This window comes from Achroia grisella, unplaced genomic scaffold, assembly GCF_030625045.1.
Source record: "Achroia grisella isolate CSIRO2021 unplaced genomic scaffold, CSIRO_AGI_Agris_v1 utg319, whole genome shotgun sequence".
NCBI lineage: Eukaryota > Metazoa > Arthropoda > Insecta > Lepidoptera > Pyralidae > Achroia > Achroia grisella.
In genome coordinates, this window is record NW_026712795.1 from 28,572 (window position 1) to 53,382 (window position 24,811).

Below are 24,811 nucleotides of genomic sequence, written 5' to 3' on the forward strand. Positions count from 1 at the left end.
AAGACGAAACTATAGAAGTTTCGTTAAATTTTCTAGGGTAGTCAGAAAAATTGGGGATTTGAAAAAATAGGGTAGAAAAAGAAACCTTCCAATACATCTGACAAAATTAGAACAAGTATTAAATCTGGTAGTGCAATAATAGGTAGTTAGGCTACAAAAGTTAATATCACTGATGAAACCTACGTCATGGTCAAAGATGTCAAATATAATGATTGAAAATATAGGGTTAAAGAAACCTTTAATGATTCGACAGGAGCTTAACAATTATAGTGAGTACGTAAGTAAGAGTCAAATATGAAGCTACATCAGTTTAACCTGAATAATTTTCCACAAATCAATTGTACACCATAGTTGTGGGAATGAACTTCATCCCGATAAGGATGCAGACTTGAATGTTGACTGAAGGTGTTATAGTTGAAGGTGTTATATTTTTCTTCCTAAGAATATTCTAATAATTTATTTATACAGACACAGAGTCTGTTTGTGATATTATTAAGACTCGAAAGGCGAGCTTAAATTCGTATGTATTCTCTACCAGCTATTTTTTGGGAATAAACAGACAACGCAAGACTTTGCGCCAATTATTGGTGAAATATTTAAAATTATTTATGCTTTAGTAAACTAAATCAATCTAGAATGATTAGATAAATAACTTAAGCATAATCTTAAAGTACATTAAACCAATTAATGCTACAACTAGTAGTAATAATTAAACACACTAAAATACTAAATGAAGACACCATTATAATACAAATTATACAACATACTTAATATATTCTTTGTTAATAATAAAGTGAAATATTTAAGATATTACTAAAGTATTAATATAAAACCACACATTTAGATAATTTACTAAAATAAACAACCATCCACCGGGAATAATAAAATATAAAACAGTCGTTCTCTACTATCATCACAAACAGTTATTGTTTTAAGAGTATTATTATTCCTGTTTTACTAAACCTATTATTTTTAGTTCCACCTCCATCGCTGTTTCCTACAATTAAGTTTTTTAAATAATAATAAAGCACGTACTATACGATGAGAAACCAGTCTTTACAATCTGTGTCATAGAGATTTAGTAATTTCTATTTTGACGAAGAAAGATTTAATAAACTATTTCATTGCAAACTTACAATTGCAGTAACAACAATAAATTATTCATAAAGATTGCAAATCTATAGTTTATATAATAAAACAGCTGGGACTTTATTCCACAAAGCAGCAATAATTAAATAATTTGAATAAAATAAACTAGAAAAGAAAAGTTTGGTAAAACCATTTAGTAGTTGCAAATAAAAACTTTAAGGTTCGCAATGTCAAATAGCTTTAAAATTTGAAGGAGTTGCATATGTATATAATCATACTTCAGGTTTCGTTTTAGATTGCAATTCAACTGGTTGCTCACCGTGTAGTTATTTCTTCAAGCAACTCACGACTCAACAAAGGTTATAAGAAAATAAAACAACAGTAAAAATAAATTAAATAGAAAATATTTTACAAACATTCGAAAAGCAAAATTACAAAAGCCAGCAAAAATACCATATATCCGTCCTTTTTTACATTCTCCTCATCTACAGCATCCGTTGAGACCATATTATAGTATTCTCTATATTTTCCATATATACTATATCTTTTCTCGTCCATTGCCCCATATTTTCATTGTAGCACTACAGCTAGTATTGCAGCGACTTAGAAATTATTTACAATATTCAATGTTGCAATCGTTTCTAACATTGGTACTACTACTCTTGCTTCGTAAATATATTCCAGTACTTATGCTTCAATTGTCTCATTTAAATGATACATTTCATCATTCCCAATTTCTTTGAAATCGTATGTACAGTCCTTGGTTAATTGCACCTCTGGTACAGCAAAGTTTCAAATATCACCAAATTTTGTTACCTTTATGGGTATATTGATAATACGCTATAGAAACCATAACCAAGTTGAAATAATCACCATCTTCTATAGTTGGCCATGCGAAGTACTTATTAGTTGAAGCAGAATTTAGCCAAGAAATAATCAAACACTAAACTACACTGATACTTCCGTCAAATTTTAGTAAAATTCTGATGAACAAGTTAGTTATATATATATAAAGAACAGGTCCATCGCTAAATAAAATAAACGGGGTATATATAACCATACCATACCATGTTATTTAAAAAATATTTTCTCTAACTAAAGTGCATATATGGCAAAAGCAACACACCATTTTAATAGATAGCCCAACCTTTATAGATGCCTTTCTTCACAAGAACCTCCATAGATGGCCGTTTAGCGAAGAATTTCTTCAATCTACTCTTGACTTGTGACTTCTGAATGGATATTTCTGTGGAGTCGCTGAGATCTTCGTTGCTGCTTCCACCGACTGGAAGTCAAGAGTTTGATAAAGTACAGAAAGTGGAAGACAGGTAGCTGTAGGAGATCAAGAAGAAATGTTAGATGAAAGATATGTAGATATTAAAAAGAGGTTGAAAGATTTGTTACCCAGCAAAGCTATAGAGTTCAGGACGTAGGTTAATAATTAAGCATTGATTTCATGTTATTAGTTGACATTCATAAGGTTATTAGATATGTTTTTAATACAATGATTATTTAACGTTTGAAAGAGTTAGATGTACGTGTATCTAAAGTATTCGGAACAGTATGAAATACCAGATAAGATTTATTTAAAGAAACGTTGTAATTCCGTGCCCAAGATAATACTTTATAGAAGTGGATTTAATCGTGATATCTAGAGATAAAACAGAAACAATGACACAATAGCATTTCTGAATGTTGGATCAGAGAAAACCGAGTCGGCGTACATTATTGACAAACATTTAGAACCATTATCCATTGATTAAGACACTGTAGACATTGTAGAAGTAAATATTTCATTAATTACCTTGTAGGAAGTCCTTTACATTTTGCACTCAATGTATTAGTAAATAGGTTTGATTTTAAGTCACTGAATCGCGTGGTCATACGCTGTTTAGTTGTAAAACTTGAATATTTAATAGACGTATCTCTTGTAAAGTGAGATGTTTTATAATGATTTTATGTATTGGAGAAAGATAAATAGATTATCTATTATCGATATCGATAAAAAGTTATCGCGTTGGATACGTAGTGCAGCCTAATTTCAGATATAAGTATATTTATAGCCACGTGGAATTAAAGTGTAATCTTATACGTAATTGAGACGCAACAAGAGAAAAAAGTCTTACCTTGTTGGTTCCATAAAAATTTTATATGATTTGGAGAAATATGTATAATATAATACATTTAAATATATATATAAACATATATATATACGATTAAATGTATATAAAAATATATTTATGTATATAGCGACGGTTACCGCTTTCCATAAAATAGAGGCTAGAATTTATAACATGGCCAATGTAGCGAAGAACCTTTTGTCTCAAAAGAACAGATGGAGTCGTTCGATATATTAATGTCAGATTTATATCTCATCTATATATTAACACGTACGTAATACATGAAAGAAAATCTTTGTACCTACCCCTTTTTAGGAAAATTGCGCGCACTTATAGTTTCTAGGAATCAAATAATTATTTTAAAATAAAGCATAAAAAATACGACATCTCTAATTTTATAAACACTACCGTGTATTTACAATATACATATGTCTGTATACATAATATATATTCGGTCCGTATATAAATCGGAAATAATTTATAATATAATATAATATAATAACAATGGATGGTTGTTTATATAACGCAGGTAAAACAAAAAAATAAATTGATAAACATACGAATAATGAAGCTTTTCCTATAAAAATATTGAGATCCAAATAACTTGTTCAGCCTGGACGGCCGATGTTTAATTGGGCTTATTTTCGAAGAGTTTCCCGGCACCTGAATTTCAGTTCTCAACACCATTGTCTGACTATTCATTTTGGTAACCATTTACATAACAATATCACCATATAGTTCTTAAACGGCACTTTTCATATATTCTCTGGTTACTCGATTCAAACATGGTGCTAATCAATCGATTAAAGATTATAAAACTAATTAAAAACTATACAATAATTTCACCATAAAGTTCTAACACTGCACGAATTTTATATTTAACTTATATTCGATTCAAATATGGCACTAATCAACAGGTTATTTTGATTTATTATAAAAGTGACAAACTATAGAATAACTTCACTATCAAGTTCTTACACTGCACGAATTTTGTATTTGATCAATCACGGTACTAATCGATCGATTGCTGATTTTAACAGTAATAAAAAATGTTTAATAATTTCACCATAAAGTTCTTACAGTGCACGTATGTTACATCGACTTGTAATCGATTAATAATTGTATAAGTACTGCAGTAAAGACTGCAAAGTCTAATCTGCTTGATACAATATCTAGGTTTATCAAAAGCCGATAACATAGTTGTGTGAATAATTAAAAATACCATTATCATTGTCGATACTTGTCTATACTAGCAGAGCCTATGAATTTTTGTGTAATTTGTCGACGCCATTTATTGACCATAAACAAACTGCAAAGACGAATTTAAAAAATACGAAACAATTTATTATTTTTCCCAGCTATTCTTTTGTTACCTCTACTTTCTCTATCCACACAAAGGTAGTCTGGAAGAAATTGCTTAGTGATTAATCATTAACGTTTTAATTTGTTTCAAATAATAACCTATTACAATGGCTGCTTATAATAAAACTTGAGAGGTTTATAATAAAATTAATTGACACAAAATGATATGCAACTCAGATGGGGGCAGTGAGCCCACCCTCCCTGCTATTCTGATATAGCTTTAAAACAAAAAAAAAAAAGTAAAAATAAAAAACCAACGACAATGCATTTAAGCTTGCTAAGTTCAAAATTTAAAGAGAAAAAAAAGTTCAAAACTGTCCTAACAAATTAAACATAAAAAATTGACAATAACAAAATTACAAAGTAATGTATTATACCATTTTAATTATTTTCTGTATTTGGTGCAATAAAGATTATGAATAAATAATTCATAAAATTAGTAGCTAGTATTTTGCAATATAGTGTCAAAAATGATTACTCGTTTGGATATTAATTTCTCATACATAACAATATATTCTGAGAAATTTTCAACCTAATTCCTCCAACCAATTTTTAAATGAAAACCTTTGAATAGTCATAAATTTTTATTCCACTATTCAGACCGCAGAATCATCACAAGAAGAATGATCATGATACTTGCCTGTTCTTCTTTTAACAAGATAATTTTAGCCTAGTTTATTATATGTGAAAGTGAATTTGTATGAAATTGTGGGCACAATAATAAACCTACTACTTCACTAGCTTCAGTACACGACTTGGTCTGCATGATCATGTTTGAAATCATAAAAGAGTAGCCTAGCCTTTTCTTCATCCTAAATGCTAAGGACAAGTAAAACCGTAACAAACAAACAAATATTAGGATTACGAAATAACCGACCCGACATGACGCTACGAATTTTGTCATGATTTGATGACTAGTCTGAACTATATATACATAAAACAATATCAGTGACAAATAAGTATTTACGTACGTAATAACATCGCACTATGTACCGATAACATCAATAGTTAATCAACAATAACGTCAATGAATGTAATTATCAAGACTTTCTCCTTTAATTTAAATAATAATAGAATAGAATTGAAATAATCTTAATTCCCGCACTTTAAAATAGTCATAGTTATTTTTTTAAATCAGTCATTCGGAAACAATCATTCATATAAATTTATAAGCATTTTTGAAATGTCATATTTTTTTATATTACTACTTATTCGGAACGCAGACTCAACACAAGAAGAATGGGCATCAAACTTGCGTGTTCTCTTTTAAATAAATATTGCTACTTTAAGAATTTTACGTGATTACAAATAGCAAAAAATTCATAAATAAATAATTACCTGAGTGACAAAATAAATCAGTCATAGTTATCAGAGCAGACATGTCCCTACAAGCAGCACCCGTTCACTAATCCCATAATATAATCCATATAAAGGTGATTATAGAAATTCTTTTTATCCCGTCTATTTTGGCCGCCAAGTGGATTACTTTGTACGCTATCATTGACTTTAAACGCTGAGATATAGCAGTAAAATAACGGGTAAAAATATCGCAAAAACTCTCATATTTTTTTTGTAAATACTCACAAAACATATATAGAAAACACCCAGACCGATATAAACAATCATATTAATGAATACAAACTTTTCTACCATGCGAGGAATCAAACCAGCGACCAAGGCGATGTGCAAAACTGCTAAACCATCGAGGCCATCTTTATCAGGGAACTTTAAAGTGACTTACATGAATTGAGCCGTCGGAACCCATCGCCCACACACCCACACAAGATGGTCATGTTTTGCAAGATGAACGACCAACGAGTGCTATAAGGATACTTTCTGTGCCACTGTATCCTCTTTTAATTATATAGAGGTTGGTATATAATATTTAAATGACGTCACATCCACTGTTACCAACCGCACAAAAACGAGCGATACAAATTAATTAAGTAATTCCTTGTTTAGTTGGATTAATTATTTTAACACGTCTTAAAAGTAATGCAATATAAAAAGTACTAAAACATATTGAACTGGACAGTAATATCTAAATTTATACACCCGATGTTGTAAGAAAAATGATAAGTATAAACAAAATGGTTACAAAGCGTATGAAATGTTTGTTATAGACGAACAAAAATTATATAATTTAGCGTACACTTCCGTATAACTTCAACAAAGCTCTAGAACACAATGTACGGATTCTAACGCAAATCACGAGAAGCTGCCCACAGAGGCAACAATCGAACAGAACGAGGAAAACAACTTCATAATACTGAGAAACGTATTCGTCATGATTAGGAAAACTGGATGCGAACAAAAGTTAACCATTACAATTATGTTTTCGATATAATTAACAGTAACTCAACCTGAGATTGGGGTTTTCTGGTTGTTGTTTAAGAAACAATTAGATTCTAAGGTTATACGTAATTACCAGCATAATATCACAACAAGAATACCAGTGTCGTGGCACCTCGTCACAGCATATACCGAGTGAAGACCTTTTCGATGTCTCACATTATTGTCCCAGTTGTGTTTGACAATCATTTTCGTTATACTAAATACACATAATAAACAATTTTGTTTCTAATTCCACTAATACAGTTGCTAAGTTCGTAAGTATGCTAAGCAATAAGCTTTCAGACACTAAATTTCATTTAGATAAAGTTAATATATCTTCTTTGGAATAGGTATTAAATTTCACGTAATACTTTAACTGAACTCAAATATTTTATTAAGAAATGTTTATTGAATAAAGCCTATTGCAACCGATTATTTAGGCAACGTCCTTATATGACATTAGTTATGCAGACAAAGGATTTTCAATACTTTGAACATTTTAAACGTAATGCTATGTTATTTTTTTAAATATTCAAATTTATAAAAGTAATTAATATACTTATTTTTACTATGCTACTTCAGTTGAGAAGAACTGGTGTTCTCCATGTAATTTTCACATACGCACGTGAACATTTCTGGACGAATTCGAATGAAATTTGCTACGCAAATAGATCATATTCTGGACCAAAAATAGAATTTTATCCATACATATAACACAGTCTTGCGGTCAGACAAATGGGAACAATATAATAGGAAATGTTATGAATAAGCCAAAAGAATATATATCTCTTGTTTACTGTACTTTTATTCACCTATTTAAGCAAGTTCGACGATTGCGAGCATTATTCCTGATCCTTTAGTCAGGCACGTACATCCAGGCAGACTTTTATTGAGGTTTGAACTTATTCTAGCATATATATAAAAAAAATTTATCTAACCTTTCCAAATGAACGAACTGACGAAATATATGGGTAGAATTTCACTAGTGTTCCGCATAATAACAATTTGAGTTATGAACTAAGATGTTCCTGATACAAAATTTGTTAAACAGATTTATAACAATTGTAAAGAGTAATATAGTTACAAGTGAACCGTACTTTGGACACGATTGCAGTTCAACTGAATATAGGATATGTATATCTATATATAAACCTACTATATAAACCTACATAATATACGTCATGACTACGTGTGAGGTCTAAAAAATTATTCATATTAATTGAGTGGAGGGGCGAGGCGCTTAGCGATCTTAGATATCAGATTTGCACTCTTTGTAACGATACTCCTCCGAAACGGCATGACCAATGGAGACCACTCAAAAAAATTCCGATCGGTCCTTGAGGGTTTTGAGAGTTTTGGGGTATTTTAAAGGGTGTATTTTCCAGTCCAAGGTTGCCTTAGATTGGAAAATATTTACGCGCTACTGAAAATTATTCAATTTTAAAGGGTAAACGCGCTCCGCTCAGCATCCTATTTGGTGTGTAAACAACACATCGGTAAAAAACCTAGTTTAGTATCAAGTAGTAGTAGCAGACAAAATCAGTCATGTCAGTCTTTATCAAACATAAGCCTTATCAATAACCGATTAGTTAAAGCTGACAGAACAGTTAGACAGTTTCCCGTCTACTATACGCCATTAAACAGCACAGACATTGTCGAATACAGACGGACCAGGAGTAACCTGACTTTGAGGGTGACGCAGTTGGAGTCGAGTCACAACGCAAGTTTGAAAACGTTTGTGGCCCATCAAGATGTTGCCCACCTTCATGAAGGAGGACTACTAGCAAGGGGGGTGATGTATCGGCGCTACCGTTTCAGATTGACATCATCAGTGACCACACAGACAACTTATATTATTATTTCATATGCATGTTAATCTATAGAAGGTATATATAATATGGGTCTCTAAAATACATAATAGGCTGCATTGTTTGTAAATTGAATGAGTTGGCGTATCAGTTGCCTTACAATATTCTATGCCACCAATGATTTGACCACACTATCTGTATGGATATTGTGGTCAAATCATTGGTGGTAGACAATTAAAAATTCATTGAATATATATTGTGTATATTCAAAATTAATTTTTAATAGCATTATATTTATTTAACCGCCTCATTAACAATATAAATATAATCGTAAGAATGGACAAGATACTAAGTTTGTATTCAATTGAAGGAAGAGCGAAGGCAAAATATGAGACTAATTTAAACTTTATCCTATTTTTTTAAGTAATAAATAGAATCGAAAAAAATTCGTTAGTTAAAGTAAGTCCAAATGCTAAGTGTTCCGTAACCGTTGTCTACGGGTATCACATCATCATGCGATGTTCATGGTACCATGATTATCATTTTGAAAGACAAAGTTAACCTTATAGCTGTGAAATTACTGGATCACCCTTTACCCCTTTACGACTAACCCTTCAACAAAAACATATCTTACAAATCTGCCTGAAATTGGTGAAAGGGAGGTACCCAATTAAAATCCTAAAGAGGTTACTGTATTAAGAAAGCATATTAGAAACCTTACAACGTTTCAGCATCTATTCGTACAGACTATTATAAACACCAGTAATGAATGTAATAAGAATATAAATAATAGTTTTATATTTGACTGTGTCAAACAAAAATAGGCTATATGTTTACATGTAAATACAAATTAAAATATGCTAGCTAGCAACAGGGAAGTTAATAATGATATAATAAATAAAATATGTGCTATTTGTGAAAATGTTGAAGCCATTAAGTAATCGCCAACAGATTAACCAATGAACTGACGTCAATTAAAATAATAAGCTTTAATTAATTTTTTAGGACGTCATTGTACATAAATAAGCTATTACTATATAAGTACATAATGAAGTCAATAATCTATGCAATTAATTAGTCCATTTTACCGCCTCTTCATTATTTTTTTAGGCGTGGTTATGGATATATTACTTATAGTCGAGACATAATTATATCCCCCAGATATAATAATCAATTTGCTAAATGATTAGATAGGTATGTTAGTTTATTTATATAAATAGATATAATATCACAACTGACAATAATAAAATATGAAAAACAATCAGAATATTAAAATAATAATGACAGAAATATTCTTCGCTGTACTTTTTTTGTAACACACTGACGCACAAAATGATTACAATCTAATTCATTTTGGGTATATTATGTTCATTAGTATCATAGTAAAAATTTTGTATATTAGTAAAGAAAGATTAATATATGACATATGCACTAATCTATTTATTAAAATCAAAATTCAATATAAAACATTTAAATAATCAAATTATTCAAACATTCTGAAATCTAATTTTTGTAGGTATTTCTTTAATTAGTAAATTGAAATTATTTGCTTAATTTTTACCTTTATATTAGAGATTTTATGTTATTATGCTTATACTTTTCCTCAATTTGTTTTAATTTTGCAGTTAGAGCTCGGGGTAACAATCATTAATATGGTGGAGTATCACAAGGGTTAATTTTGGGACCTACATTATTGTTTAGACATTAAAAATAATATAAAAATCAATTACTCACATTTATTTGTATAATACTCTTATTGTAACTTCTTCATCTTCACTTATTAGTCAAAGTGATGTAGTATTATACAAATGTTGAAAACCTAAATGCAAAATCAACCTAATTTACCTGGTATTAACGTTGCATGTCCAAATTTCCACATATTACTTCCATAGATAATGAGATGAAATGATTTGATGATACAGCGACTTGTGACTTTCAATGGCAAAATTATAAGCTCCCAACTTATTACTAAATTTTCCAATGCAGAGCAATTTAAATTTCTAACTCACCTTTGCTTTTGTTTCTATTATTATGTCTGGATGGTGGAGGAGTTCTACCCAGACTTTCTAGATCCGTGCTGCTATTCTTAATTGGTGGTGGTAAGCTTTCTTCCGACGCTGGAGGACCCTGTTTATAAAATATACATAGTTATGTACATTGAATTTTTGTTCCATCATCTATAATATTACTATAGCTTGATTATATAAACTATCTTTATTTTACTACAATATGCTTCTAACAGAAGCTTAACATTTTCTTTATAATTTTACATTAGGATACATTATATTATCTACCGTAGAATTAAGTACATGATTTGCTAAATTGGTCTTATTGAAAACCACATTAGGGTTCTTTATCACGCTAACATAGTTATTAACGTGGTACAGAACCATAACTCTAATTTTCGTCTTTCTTGCTCTAAATACAATAAATTAGTAAAGCTGAATTCATTTGTACAAGCATACTGTGCTTTATAGCATCTAATCGAATATAATAATAATAAAAAAATTATCCATCCTCATCATTCATAATTTATACTGTCATTGTTTGGTGATTTTTACCCGCAATGATCAGTCTATTACCCCATCAATGGGAGATATATAATACATATAAAAAAAAAATAATAATAATAATCTCAGGACAATTCACACAGCGCCATCTAGACCCAAGTTAAGCTAACTAAAGCTTGTGTTATGGGTACTAGACAACTGATACAAATACATAGATATTTTTTTTTCGTAAATACATACATATTATACATAGAAAATACCCAGACCGATACAATCACACTCATGAATACAATTGTGCCGTGCGAGGAATCGAACCTGCGACCATCGGATGTAAAGCGGTGTGGTAGACCGCTAGACTACCGAGGCCGTCAATAATATACCAATATATTTTTAACATTCATAGATATTTTTTATTAATTTTTGATCAGCAGCAATTATATCAGTCCTTATATCTTTTGCATGGATATCTCTACTTCTTGCTTATTTTGCAAGAAGTGTTCTAATTTTAAAGTTGAGATATGGCAGTAAATTATAAGGTATTAGATAACTTAGTCCTCAAGATTGGGGAAGCATGAGAAGTTTGAATCGTCATATAATTTGTTATGCTGTTCATGTAGTCGATGTTACTTTCCATCCGATGGATTAACAGTTTATTTGCCGTAACAATTTCATTACTAAAATTGTACACTTGTCTCTTTATGACAGCCTCGGTGGCGTAACGGTTTACCACACCATTTTAATTCCGTTCGCCATGGGTTCGATTCCTCGCACAATACGCACATTTGTATTCAAAAGTATGATTTTTCATGTATATTATGTATGAATTTACAAAAACAACACCTAACTCTTCATTACTTTATGTAGCCTATCTTTATTGCTGGACAAGTACATAACAGTAATACTGGCTGTTTTTATGTATATTATGTATTTACAAAATCAATATCTAAGTATTGGTATCAGTTTTCTAGCTTTAACATAAGTTTGGTTAGCTTGGGTCTAGATAGCGCTGTGTGAATTGTCCAGGATTATTATTATTATTATTATATGTTCTTCTATACACTTCCGAGTAATATAAATTTTCTTACCATTTTGTAAATTATTTGTTTTATTTTGTTATACCAATTCTTGGCGATAGATTCACATTCATCTTGTATGAGGTACTGATCCCGCCCGACCGTGATCACTATTGATTTTAAATATCTGCACAAAAATAAAATTATACATATATTCTTTATTGCACTATTACATAAATCTTATTAATATTATAAATGAAAGTTTGTTGGTATGAATGGATCTGAGTCCTTCACGCAGAATACTGAACGAATTTTGTTGAAACATTACAGTGATATAGCTTATAACTATATATATAATAACACAGACTATAAATTACATGCGAGTGAAACCGCCGTCTCAGCTATTACAGACAAAACTATTTTGTTTTACAAATATGAATATTGAATGGTGCACTATCCTGCGCTAATGGTATACGCTGGCGGGGCACCCGTGGAGGATGATAAGATGAAGACGAGGTCAGGTCAGTTAGCCTATTATGACAAATTCATGAGGTATCATGATGGTTTCCAGAGGGAACCGCGTGGGGACTCGAGGAGGAAGATCTATATAGCTATATATCTGAATCAGTCTATCTATAGCTAAAAACCGCATTAAAATACGTTGCGTAGTTTAAAAGATCAAAGCGAGCAGACAGCGGAAACGATTTCATTTTGTACTAAGTAAAGATATATCTAAAATTTATTTCACAATCATATTTATATAAAAATAATTAAATAACAATAATTCTTATCAAATTTATCAGTTATTAGAGTTATACCTATCTGAGGTGTAGAATATCCGGCTCAGAAGGTACTCGTGTTTTTTTTTATTGTGGCAATCAAGTAACAACCAGTTCAATTCAATTCAAAATATCTTTATTCATGTAGGTTTATTTCAGACTTATGATATGTCAAATCTACCGTCAGTTCGGAATGATATCGAGATGAGAAGAACTGACAAGAAACTCAGCTCGTATTCTTTTCAAATAAATGTTGTACATGTTTACAATAATACAGATTCATTTTTACATTCAAATAGAGTGACTACCAGCATATGATATTGTAAAAGCAAATAGTCTAATCAGTCTCCGTAATCAATGGTCTCATGTGTGCGATAAGGACATCAATATAAGACTGTTTATCAAATCCTGAATGGATTTCCATATGAATAATTTATTTTATCCAGATAGACTTTGCACTGAGTTACGTACAACAATAGAATAGGAGTCTGGCCGACACTGTAGCGCAGTGGGTAACCTCATCACTCATCATCGGCTTCTTCCTTATCCCATTTATTTGGGGTCGGCGTAATATGTTTTTCTCTTCCATTCATCCCTGTTCGCAGTCATCTCGTTATTTACCTCCTTTCTTACCATATCATCTTTCACACAGTCTATCCATCTCTTTTTCGGCTTTCTTCTGCCCTTATAACCATCCACATTCATATATAACACCTTTCTTAAAATGTTATCTTCATTCCTACGCATTACATGTCCATACCATGATAGACGATTACTCTTCAACCTCTCTGACACCGGTGCCACTTTCATACTTCCTCTAATGTATTCATTTATGGTTATCCTCATCACTGTAGTCATATATGTAAGCACACTGATGAAGACTTAGAATTTGAAGCCGGTTACCCTAAGGGAAACTCCAAGTAGCGCCCGTGACTTGTGACACAGGTGTAGGTTTAAAAGGCCTTTTTAGAATGCATTAACACACTACTTGCAGCTTCCCCCCAAGCCCAACTAAGACCGGGATAAATCCATTCCTAATACAATTCACTTTAGTATCCAAAACACAACCGGCACGCTCTGCGCTTGCCGACTGAATGCCGCGGCTCACCCAACGAAAGAGGATTATTCAACTACCGACCTCCGTATTTATAGACCGTATAAGTCAGTGTAGTAGGTTGGTCTATAAATACTAGATGGCGCTATTTACAATATTTGTAATAATCTTTACATTGGGTACTTCATTAGTACTAAACACAAACTACCTTCTTTTAATATCTTTTTAAAATATCGGATTTTTTCTACAATATTGATGGGAACTCCAACATATATGATGTGATGAGGTGGCGCTACGTAATATATTATTTATAGTAGTATGTAGGTCGTGAGAAAAGGAGATTGTTACAAATGTGGAATAATAACTCTATTGCTATGTGCTGTGTCAGGTTGATCTCTACGCGGTTCCCCCTAGAAAACATCGTGGTTATTTGCCACTTGCCAAAATTGGCTAACTGACTTGATTTCAAGCTCATATTATCATCCTCTACTACTAAATTAGTATTGTTTATTATTACAAGAGAGATGCACTCCAGTTTAGTTTAAAACAAAATGGAACTGGGCAGGGCACTTGGCACGTTACAAAGACATAAGGTGGACTATTGTAACAACAAAATGGATGGGCCCGACAGGCAAAAGAGTAGTAGGACGACAAAAAAAGATGGGCTGATGATATAAAGAATGCAGGAGAAGGCTGGATGCAAACTGCCATGGATAGAGAGGGTTGGCGGAACATGAAGAAGGCTTTACCCGAGGGGGTCACATAACAAGAAAAATAAATAAACCAAAAATATAATAATTATATGTTAGAATGTTATGTGGAAGAAGAAAGAAAATAAATAATGTTACAAACCTTCTAGTGTGCATCTGCGTACAAAGGTCCACGTTGGCGTGACGTAATGGTAACACGAGCTCAGCACGCGGTGCTGTCGGGCTCGGAGGCGTGCCAGGTTTCGGAGGTGTGCTCTATTAACATAAAAATAAGATTCAAAATGTAAAAACATATTTTAATTGCATAATTAGAACGAAAATAACAAAATTGTCTATTTGTGTATTAAGATTCACGTAAAAACCTATGGAACAATAAGGATGTAATTGTAAATTGTTAGAATATATTAATCTCTATATTTAAAGTAACTTACTCTGTACAACTTTTGTGTTCTCTGTTATTTTTTATTATCTATGATTATTTCACCTTGACCAACTTCCGGTTTTTTGTTAAGACAATAAAAGATGTCGTCTTTTTGTTAAAATAAATTATTAAACAATTTCAAATATAATAATACTAATGAATTAATACAAACACAGAGCCTTTCCCGCTGAAGGATTGAATAGTTGAAGGCTCTGCAGACCTTTGCTCAAGTTTCTTTTTTTTAATTTTCCTCGGGTAGCACAGTACACTGCACGTTAATTTTTTATTGTACGATAGTGTGTGGTAAATAAAACCATTTTTTTAATCACTAAAAACACATGCGAGATACGAATATAAACGGAAATAAAGTCGCGAACAACAATAGTATTAATAAATATTATGAATTGAATTTGAAATATATAATATACTTATATTGAATTATATAATAATAATAAACTCTTTATTGTGCACATAGAAGAAATACAATAAGAAAAAGAAAAAACAATAATATATATATATATATATATATATATATTGTATTTAACACCCGCCAGCGTAAACCGTTAGAGCAGGCGTGTGCATCATTCCATGATCATCTATTTAAAAAGTCTACTTACAGATGCGAAGTAAGTCTTCTTGTCTTTATAAAACACCAGTGCAGTTTGTGTCAGCACCACATAGCACTCACACCAGTTTTTTCTGCTCTTCTTGCCGTTTTCTGAGAATTTGGTACGTTTCACTGGACCTTCGCAGAATACTTGCATCTGTAGACGGAACAAGGAATTATAGTACAGTGTATATTAGATATACTGTATATAGCTTCACTAACTATATTACTAGGTAACAAAAGTAAAATATCTAAGGTGAACAGAATATATGTATATTGAATTTGTTCGACTTAATTGCTATTTTTTTGCGGATAATATACATTTCTTACTTAATGGATTTACTATAAAATTCCGCTAACATTATCATGTGTAAGACCACAAATATTAAGTTCTGCAACCTGATCACCGCTAAAAGAAGTGTCAGGTTCTACTCCATCAGTGATCAAATTAAAAAAATCCGAATTGGTGTCTGTTCGCCGAATAGTTAAACACTAGGCTTCCAAACTACATCCAATATTATGTATGTATGTATGCTTCAATACGCTAGTATTAGAATAGAATAGAAAATCATTTATTCAAATAAACTTACATTGAAGCACTTTTCAATACACATGGCATTTTTTTTAATCTACCTTTTTTTAAATCTATTAAATCTTAGAATACTATCTACAGGGTTAATATTAAAGGTGGCATAGAATATATAAATGGTTCAACGAACTCGGTGATTAAACGGTGCAGCATACTTTTGATGGTCGTGGGTTCGATGCACAATGAAAACATTGGTATTCATAAGTATGATTGTTTTTAATGGTCTGGAAGTTTTCAACGTGTTTAAAAAAACGATGTTTGTAAGTGTTTCTATCCCTTGTCTAATACCCATAGCTCGGAGTAAGATGGCGCTATATAATTGTCCTGGATTATCTATATACTAACAAGTAAAGCAAAAACTTTATACACTTCTTTATAAAAACTGCGCGGTCTGAAGAGTATGAAATTTTATACACTTACAGTTCATATAGAGGAGTGTAGAATATTTTTTTTATTATTCATAAAAAGTACAAAAATAAAACATTGCACACAATACCATGTATTTGACGCGCGTATACACCTATATATACTCTTTTGTTCATTTTTAGTCTGTGGTCAAATTGACACATTTGTCTTTGATATTATTGTCTATAGTCTGAATGATAAATTAATTATGATCGAATATTAACTATTGAGCTACCACAACTTATTATTATATTCTCTAATCGGTAGTTTGTATTCACACACTTAAACTTAAATTGTAAAATAAAAATAAAATTATTTAAAAGAGCAACACACAAGTTTCTTTCTCGTTCTTCTTGTGATGAGACAGGTTTCCGAATGAGCGGTAGATTAAAAAAAGTATGATGACTATTAAAAAATGCTTCAATGTAAGTTTATTTAAATAAATGATTTTCTATTCTATTCTATTCTATGATTAATCTTAAAGAAGATTTTGTAAGGATGTTATTTAATATGCTCTAAATACCTCACATAGCTGGCCACCGCTACAGCTGTCACGGTAGAATATAAATCTTCGGTTAAATAGAAAAATGGCAGTATTCAAAATGTATATTTTACAAGACATGCATTTAAAGTTTTATTTTTTTAATTAAATTAAATTATTTTTTCCTTTAAAGTTTTAAATTTACACAGAAGTATTATATATCGTTTTAAAAGTATTTAGATAATGATTAAGACGGCGTGGTTAATTTTATTGACTTATATTTTTATATAGGACGTAATTCTAGCTAATTTTGAAAAATGGCACTTTTTTATTTAACAGACGAAATGTGCTTCCCATGGCATGCAACTTGGCGTACCGAAGAACAGCGTGGAGTTTTTAGTGAGTACGAATCTCACATACCCCATCCGTTCCCCCGGTCGGTTGGATTCAAATTCAGATTAAAAAATAATTTATTCATGTAGGACATTTTAGCCGCGTTTGTACGTAAAAATTTTTGCCTACCGTCCAGTTCAATATATAGATCCAATTGAGAAGAACTGGCATGAAACTCAATTGAATATATATTTTTTATGAGCCAGTTTATTTACAATTTATATTTATATAGGTGTATACGTCTAACATTAAATGAAAATCCCGTGAATGAACAACTATTGCCACACACGATCGTCATTCAAGTAATCGTTTAGTGAGTAATATGCTTTGAATTTATTTAAGGATAATTCCAGTATATCCTTTGGTATCTTATTCAAAATTTTTATACCTATTCCCATAAAAGATCTTTTCTATTGACTTTAATAGTCGAATAAATGTATGAATATTTTCTCTACGTTAAAAAATAGGGATGTTATGTAGTTACTCTTACTTCAGGCTGATGTAGCATCAATCTGGGAGCGGGTATCGGAGATCTCATCCTATTCTTCGTTGCCATCATAGACTTGGACTTTCTACTCCTTCCATGGCTCAGGTCTCGTTCCCGGATCTCCACATCCAGGCTGTCGCCAGACGACGACGCTGGCAGCTGGAGATGGGTTGGTCTTCTAGCATTGTTGAGGAAATGTAGAGTTTCCGTTGAGTTCCCTGAAATATTAACAAGGTTCATTAAGCAATTTGTTATAACCAACTTTGTACAAGGAAATTATTTGTTTTTCGTAAATACAAACATAGAAAACACGTATACCGATACAATCATACTCGTGAAAACAAATGTTTGTGCCGTGCGAGGAATCGAACACACGACCATCGGAACTAAGGCGGTGTGGTAAACCGCTAGACCACTGAGGCCATCGTATCGTGGTAAATATCCTCTTGCCATATGAAAAAATGTCTGATGTGCATTGTTATTCTGTAAGAGTTTTACCAACACATATCACTCATCGCTCCACTCAAGGCGTAGAACTTTATCTATTTGCAAATATAAAGTTCCTGAACTAAGGAAGTTTTACCTTCATGCCACTCTCGAGCGTGTGGCGCTGCAGTCGCTATCGAGTTTTATAGAAAACCAATGTACAATCTTACCGCGGATTCCACTTTCGAATTCGTAAGTGATGCTTAAAAACAGTGGCGTAGTTACCTAGGGGCTAGGCTGGCTACTCATTCCACACGACCACGTCACAGCTACAAAAATTACTATATGGTAGTTACAGTATTCGGCAATATATGGTAGTTACAAAGCACATTCCACTTTCGGTGCCCCGGAGCCCTCAAGCTCAGAGGGCCCTCAAACCCTTACCAGGAAATCTCGATCGTACTGAACTTTTCAAAATTTCTCTCACTTTCAAAATAAATATGACAGGTAGCTACCCGACTTTAATCATGGCAACTCAGTTGAGAGAAATTCGAAAGTTATACTTTTGGAATTTCCCTAAATTCTTTCTGTGGGTTGCCACAGTAAGAATTTAGGGCAGTGTGGCAGTGTTGTCAATTTGACGGATAACGATATGTGCGTTTTAATAAAACCCCATTGCTGAGCCGTGGGGCACCATTTTTTGATTTGCCCCAGGGCCCTTGGTACCTAACTGCCACTGCTTACAGCATAGCTCTACGGATTATGTTTGATACAGCTGGTAATAATTGAATATTTAGGAAATATCATCTTCCCATTTATTCAAAAGTGCTTAAATAAAGTTTATTTGAATAAATTATTTTCTATTCTATTCTATTCCATATGATTTATCGAAACTCACCTAATCTTTTATTCATCCGGCCGAACGGCGGGCTCTCCGAAGACGCATTGCTGAAGCATCTGTCGATTTCAGCCCGGCTGCGCTCTGACGACGGACTCCAGTCGTACTGCCGTGGTGACGGCTTCTCCTGTATGCTCTCCTGGAATAAAGAAACGGTATACATTAATGAATAAACTCACGACTGTTAAACAGATGGCAGTAGTCAGAGCAATGAGCCTTTTACCATCGCACCCCTCCCCATCGACAGGGAATTCAACCCCAGTGGTCTCGGACAGTGCGGCTTCAGAGGAGCTTCCTTAGATTGTGGAATGAACTACCTGCCGAGGTTTTCTCGAAATACGAATATGGGTATAAGAGGTAGCACGCGTGTAACAGTATATTTTGTTTTGTAACAAAACTTATTGTAACGACGATTCTACTTTTCATACACTTCTGTAAGAGGACCAATCAAATCAAATCAAATCAAAATGTCTTTATTTATGAAGGCCAACTACAGATCTTATGATATGTTAGATTTGATATATCACCGATAGTTCTGAGTGCTTTCCAGACAAGAAACTCAGCTCTTATTCCTTTCAAAAGAGGTTGTACATGTTAACAAAAATTATAAATACAGATTAATTTTTCAATTCAAATTAGGCAGAAATGTGTGACCACCGGCATATGATATTGCAATTTTATTAAAAGGAAATAGTCTAATTAGTGGTCGTAACCCGAACAGACCAATCCCTACAATCAACACCCGTTCCCGAGTATGGTATGACGGATGAGCCAGCCATCATTGCACTCAACCATATTAGAAGCACAGTAACTCGGTCCACCACATCGCCAATAGAAAGTATTCATTCATTCATTCATTGCCATTTCTGACGATTAAAATGTAGCAACTTCTTACTCTGTACAGTTATATCTCAATTAATCGCATCTCAAATTTCAATTTAAAAATGGATTTGTATTATTGTAAACATGTACAACAATATTTGAAAAGAATAAGAGATTCTTGTCAGTTCTTCTCAGCTTGAAAGGTCTCCGAACTGATGGTAAATTTGACATATCTTAACAGTCTGTAATAGACCTACATAAATAATGATATTTTGATTTTTTAATGAATTGTTTTTATGTAGAGCTATTGTTCTATCTCCATCAGTTTGTGGTGACGGTCGCCATTATTTTGCATTCAAATATAAAATTTAACATTAATTGAGGAAAATACGATTGTCCTGGTCATATGGCCATGTATATCTAGTCGAGGCACAATGACGGTGCTTGAACATTATTGTTCATAACGGTTTATCCCGACTGACAGAGAAAGAATGTTTTCGTTCAGTATATTAATACGTGTAGCGAAAACATTATGCGATAATTGTGCGCTGGGACGTTTATGAAATTTCGCACACTTAAGTGTGCGAAAACAGGATCGAGGCCGAATATATAGTATGTATGACACTATGTGTATATACACATACAAATAAGTATGGTTAAATACATAAATATATCGCTATACATATACATAATAATACACATACATCTGGCGATCTTTGTATGGCAGTGGCCTGCCCTGCCTCATAGTGGGTAGATTGAATAATGCATATCATTTTTATTATTCGCGTTGTCATACGTATTATAAGTACATATTTACAAAAAAATATTTCATGTTTGTTTTTATGTATATATATTTAAGTATTAGTTATCTAGTACCCATAGAACAACTACTAGCTTTGGTGCTAGATGGCGCTGTGTTCATAAATAAATAAATAATTTAAACTACTACATAAAACTGAATAAATTAAATGTCGTTATATATGTTATAATTGTGATAATAATGTAGCTTATATGATGAATATACAAATCAAACATGGTGAATGAAAAAAAGTACTAAATTGAAGTCGATTTACTTTCACTTATACATACAATACTAGGTCCAATTAACTAATGAAATCTGACTTAAATCTATATTAGAACCAGACTTCAAATGACGACTACGAGGTTAGCGATTTTAGTATTACTTTCAATTATCGCTGGTTCAATTCTCGCACAACACAAACATTTGTATTCATAAGTATGACTGTATTGGTCTGAGTGATATTATTATGAAATTAAATAGAATATTTATTGGAATTACGTTTATTTGCTATGACACATGGACTCTATAGAATGACTTGTAAGTATATAACACCCTTTTGACTATTTTGAAATGACTTTTTACTATTAAACTATTAGAATCTTTAATATCTCCAGTATTGTGGTAGCGTGTATAAAACTAAATACCAGTACCATCATTATTACATGCATGTTTCATTCAGTATCTGATAACAAGGATAATAATTGCTCCATTCAATCATTACACTTCATAAACGTGGATATCTATTTATATTCAAAGATAAACTACACATCCATATTCAATCACGATACAACACTACACAAACAATTATTAATAATACACATACAATACACAGCACATTTAATTTATTCAAATTTCGAATTCTTTATGTGTACAGGATGTCGGAAGGAGCGCGTACCTCTTTGAACCATGTTTTCCCTCTTGATAACTTGAATACATTCATATCTTTATAACCGGACTGTATAATTATCACATTCACTAATTATACTTATTAACATGTTAAACACGACTGTATGAGGTGACTAAACACAGTTAGATCTGGAGAGGTAAATTGTTTAAAGGAAAAATAGTGTTGCGGTAGGTATGCCTGCAGCATGGTTGAATTGACACACTGAGTATACGACTCCAGCATAATAATATGAAGTTCTGATATTGTTTTAGTGACGCCAAAAGTCGATAGAAAGTTGTCGATAAATAGGACAATACCGAAGCGATATCGACGCGGCAAGCGGGTAAGTATTGTGGGCGTCGTGAATTTAAATAGATACCGTAATTCTATTTTAGTTCTATTTCATCACCAACAGAACAATAAGATCTATTTAAATAAGATGATTCTTCCCACTCTAAGGTCCCACTATAAATGTGTCAAATGTGTGATTAAATATTACTACTAACCCTGCGAAAATATCTCCATAATACATATTGTATGCAAGAGACCAAGAATTTAATTAGTTTAAACAATACCAAAACAGTCATTCGCGCCAAGTGGTCTAAAGAGGTCATCGAACTTTCAAGCAATAGACTATGGTATCAATAACGTTTATCGATAATATCATCGAGTGTATGTGGAGTGACATCACTAGTCGGCCCTTATCATTGGTGGGGCGTTTGTTAGGAAGTGTTCGCCTTATGTTATCTGTTTATTACGCATTCACTGATTATTGCATACACTTAAATAGTTTTAATGACGACCACTAAAATATTTATTACGTCTCCCATTCACTAGTCACTTCTATTTCATGAAATTAAGTAACCATATTGGAGACCTCGTTTGTCTAGCGGTTTAGCACGCCGATGGTCGCGGGTTGATTCCTCGCACGGCAAAAACATTTCTATTCATGAGTACGATTGTTTGTATCGATATGGGTGTTTTCTGATTATAATATGTATGTATTTACAAAAAAAATCTATGTATTTGTATCAATTATCTAGCTTTGGCTAGCTAATCTCGGCGGGCGGAAATTGCTAGTCCAATGTAATAATAATAATACTAATAATCTCAGGACAATTCACACAGCGCCATCTAGACCCAAGTTAAGCTATCTAAAAGCTTGTGTTATGGGTACTAGATAACCGATACAAATACATAGATTTTTTTCGTAAATAAATACATATTTTACATAGAAAACAACCAGACTGATACAAACAATCGTACTCACGAATACAAATGTTTGTGCCGTGCGAGGAATCGAACCCGCGACCATCGGACGTAAAGCAGTGTGCTAAATGCTAAACCACCGAGGTCAAGTGAAGCTTAGTAGCACGAAATTAAAAAGCTGTATACTATATTGTAAGTTAATATGAAATATCTATTTTAAGTTACATACACATTTTAAGTAACATATTGTTTGCTGACCCGAATAAATAAAAAAAAGCATCATAACGTCATAGTTTGTGGTGAAATATTGTTTTATCAGCAGTATGCTTTTATAATTTTAAACTATTTACATGTTCTTCAATATTTAATGTTTAATTAGGTAATGGTGCAGAGAAATATTCATAATTTTTACTTTATTGTCGAATAAAAAAACTATTTTTGATAATACTGTACATATTTCAACTCGAAACTAGAAAGTTTTTCAACTGAGTTCCCGAGCAACAAACGACAAACAGATTTTAAAATATAAATTAAAACCGCGTCAAATAATCAATATATATTATCCAATATATAAAATTCTCGTGTTTATACAGGTTTCGTGTTTATACTCCTCGGAAACAGCTTGACCGATTTTGATGAAATTTTATATGTACATTAAGTAGGTCTGAGAATAGGTTTATACCCCTAAGTGTTAAATGGGGCGCACACCAAAAAGTTTTTTTTTTTCGTTTTCGACAATTTTTTTTATTTTATTTTATGATTATGTGGCATTAAAAAATACATAAAATCCTAAGTTTTCACCTTCCTACCCTTCAACTGTAATTTTTGCCGGGACAGCTTTATAAGAGTTCGAAAACAACACACTTGTTACCCGCGACTTCGTCCGCGTGGAATTTAACTTTATTTTTTTGAAATAAAAGATTTTTTCTAAAATGAATGTAGCCTAAGACTAAGTTACTCCTTATTACATCAGCTGCCTGCTAATAAAAGTCCCGTCAAAATCGGTCCAGCCATTTCAGAGATTAGCCGGAACAAACAGACAGACAGACAGACGAATATTGTTAAATATGTTATTTTGGTGATGGTGATGAATATACATATATACGGTACGTATTTATATTCATATGCATGTAGTAAAAAACGGTTATTTCAATATTACAAACAGACACTCCAATTTTATTTATATGTATAGATAGGACACATTCAATTTGAAAATAATATGTTCAAGGTCGTATTCATGGATTTAATTAACGAGCAGGTACCTAAGCATACAAATAAAGGAAAACAATAATTATTTCAACTAATTGAGGAAAATAATGATGCCTATGTTACGAGTATTAATAGAAGTATATATATGTATGAAATGAAATGAAATGAAATGTATTTATTTGCATGAAATCTTCTATATATAAAAATAAATTGCTGTTCGTTAGTCTCGCTAAAACTCGAGAACGGCTGAACCGATTTGGCTAATTTTAGTCTTGAAATATTCGTGGAAATCCAGAGAAGGTTTAAATAGTGACAAAATAGGAAGAAATTGCATGTAAAATAGTAAAAACATCTATTTTATTTTCCCATACAAACTGCTGATTTTAGATACAAATTA

At 32.1% G+C, this 24,811-nt stretch overlaps 1 protein-coding gene across 1 annotated transcript in view; it reads right to left on the minus strand.

Moving 5' to 3' along the window:
- LOC131843529 (WW domain-containing protein tag-325-like) overlaps positions 1-24,811 on the minus strand; it is a 67,578-nt gene that overhangs the window by 6,268 nt on the left and 36,499 nt on the right. The window contains exons 3-9 of the mRNA XM_059192195.1: positions 19,487-19,625; positions 18,166-18,380; positions 15,818-15,964; positions 14,922-15,034; positions 12,309-12,423; positions 10,723-10,840; positions 2,237-2,374 (exon numbers count right to left, since the gene is read on the minus strand). Of these exons, the coding sequence (XP_059048178.1) occupies positions 2,237-2,374; positions 10,723-10,840; positions 12,309-12,423; positions 14,922-15,034; positions 15,818-15,964; positions 18,166-18,380; positions 19,487-19,625 (985 nt within the window). The remainder of the gene's footprint in view (positions 1-2,236; positions 2,375-10,722; positions 10,841-12,308; positions 12,424-14,921; positions 15,035-15,817; positions 15,965-18,165; positions 18,381-19,486; positions 19,626-24,811) is intronic.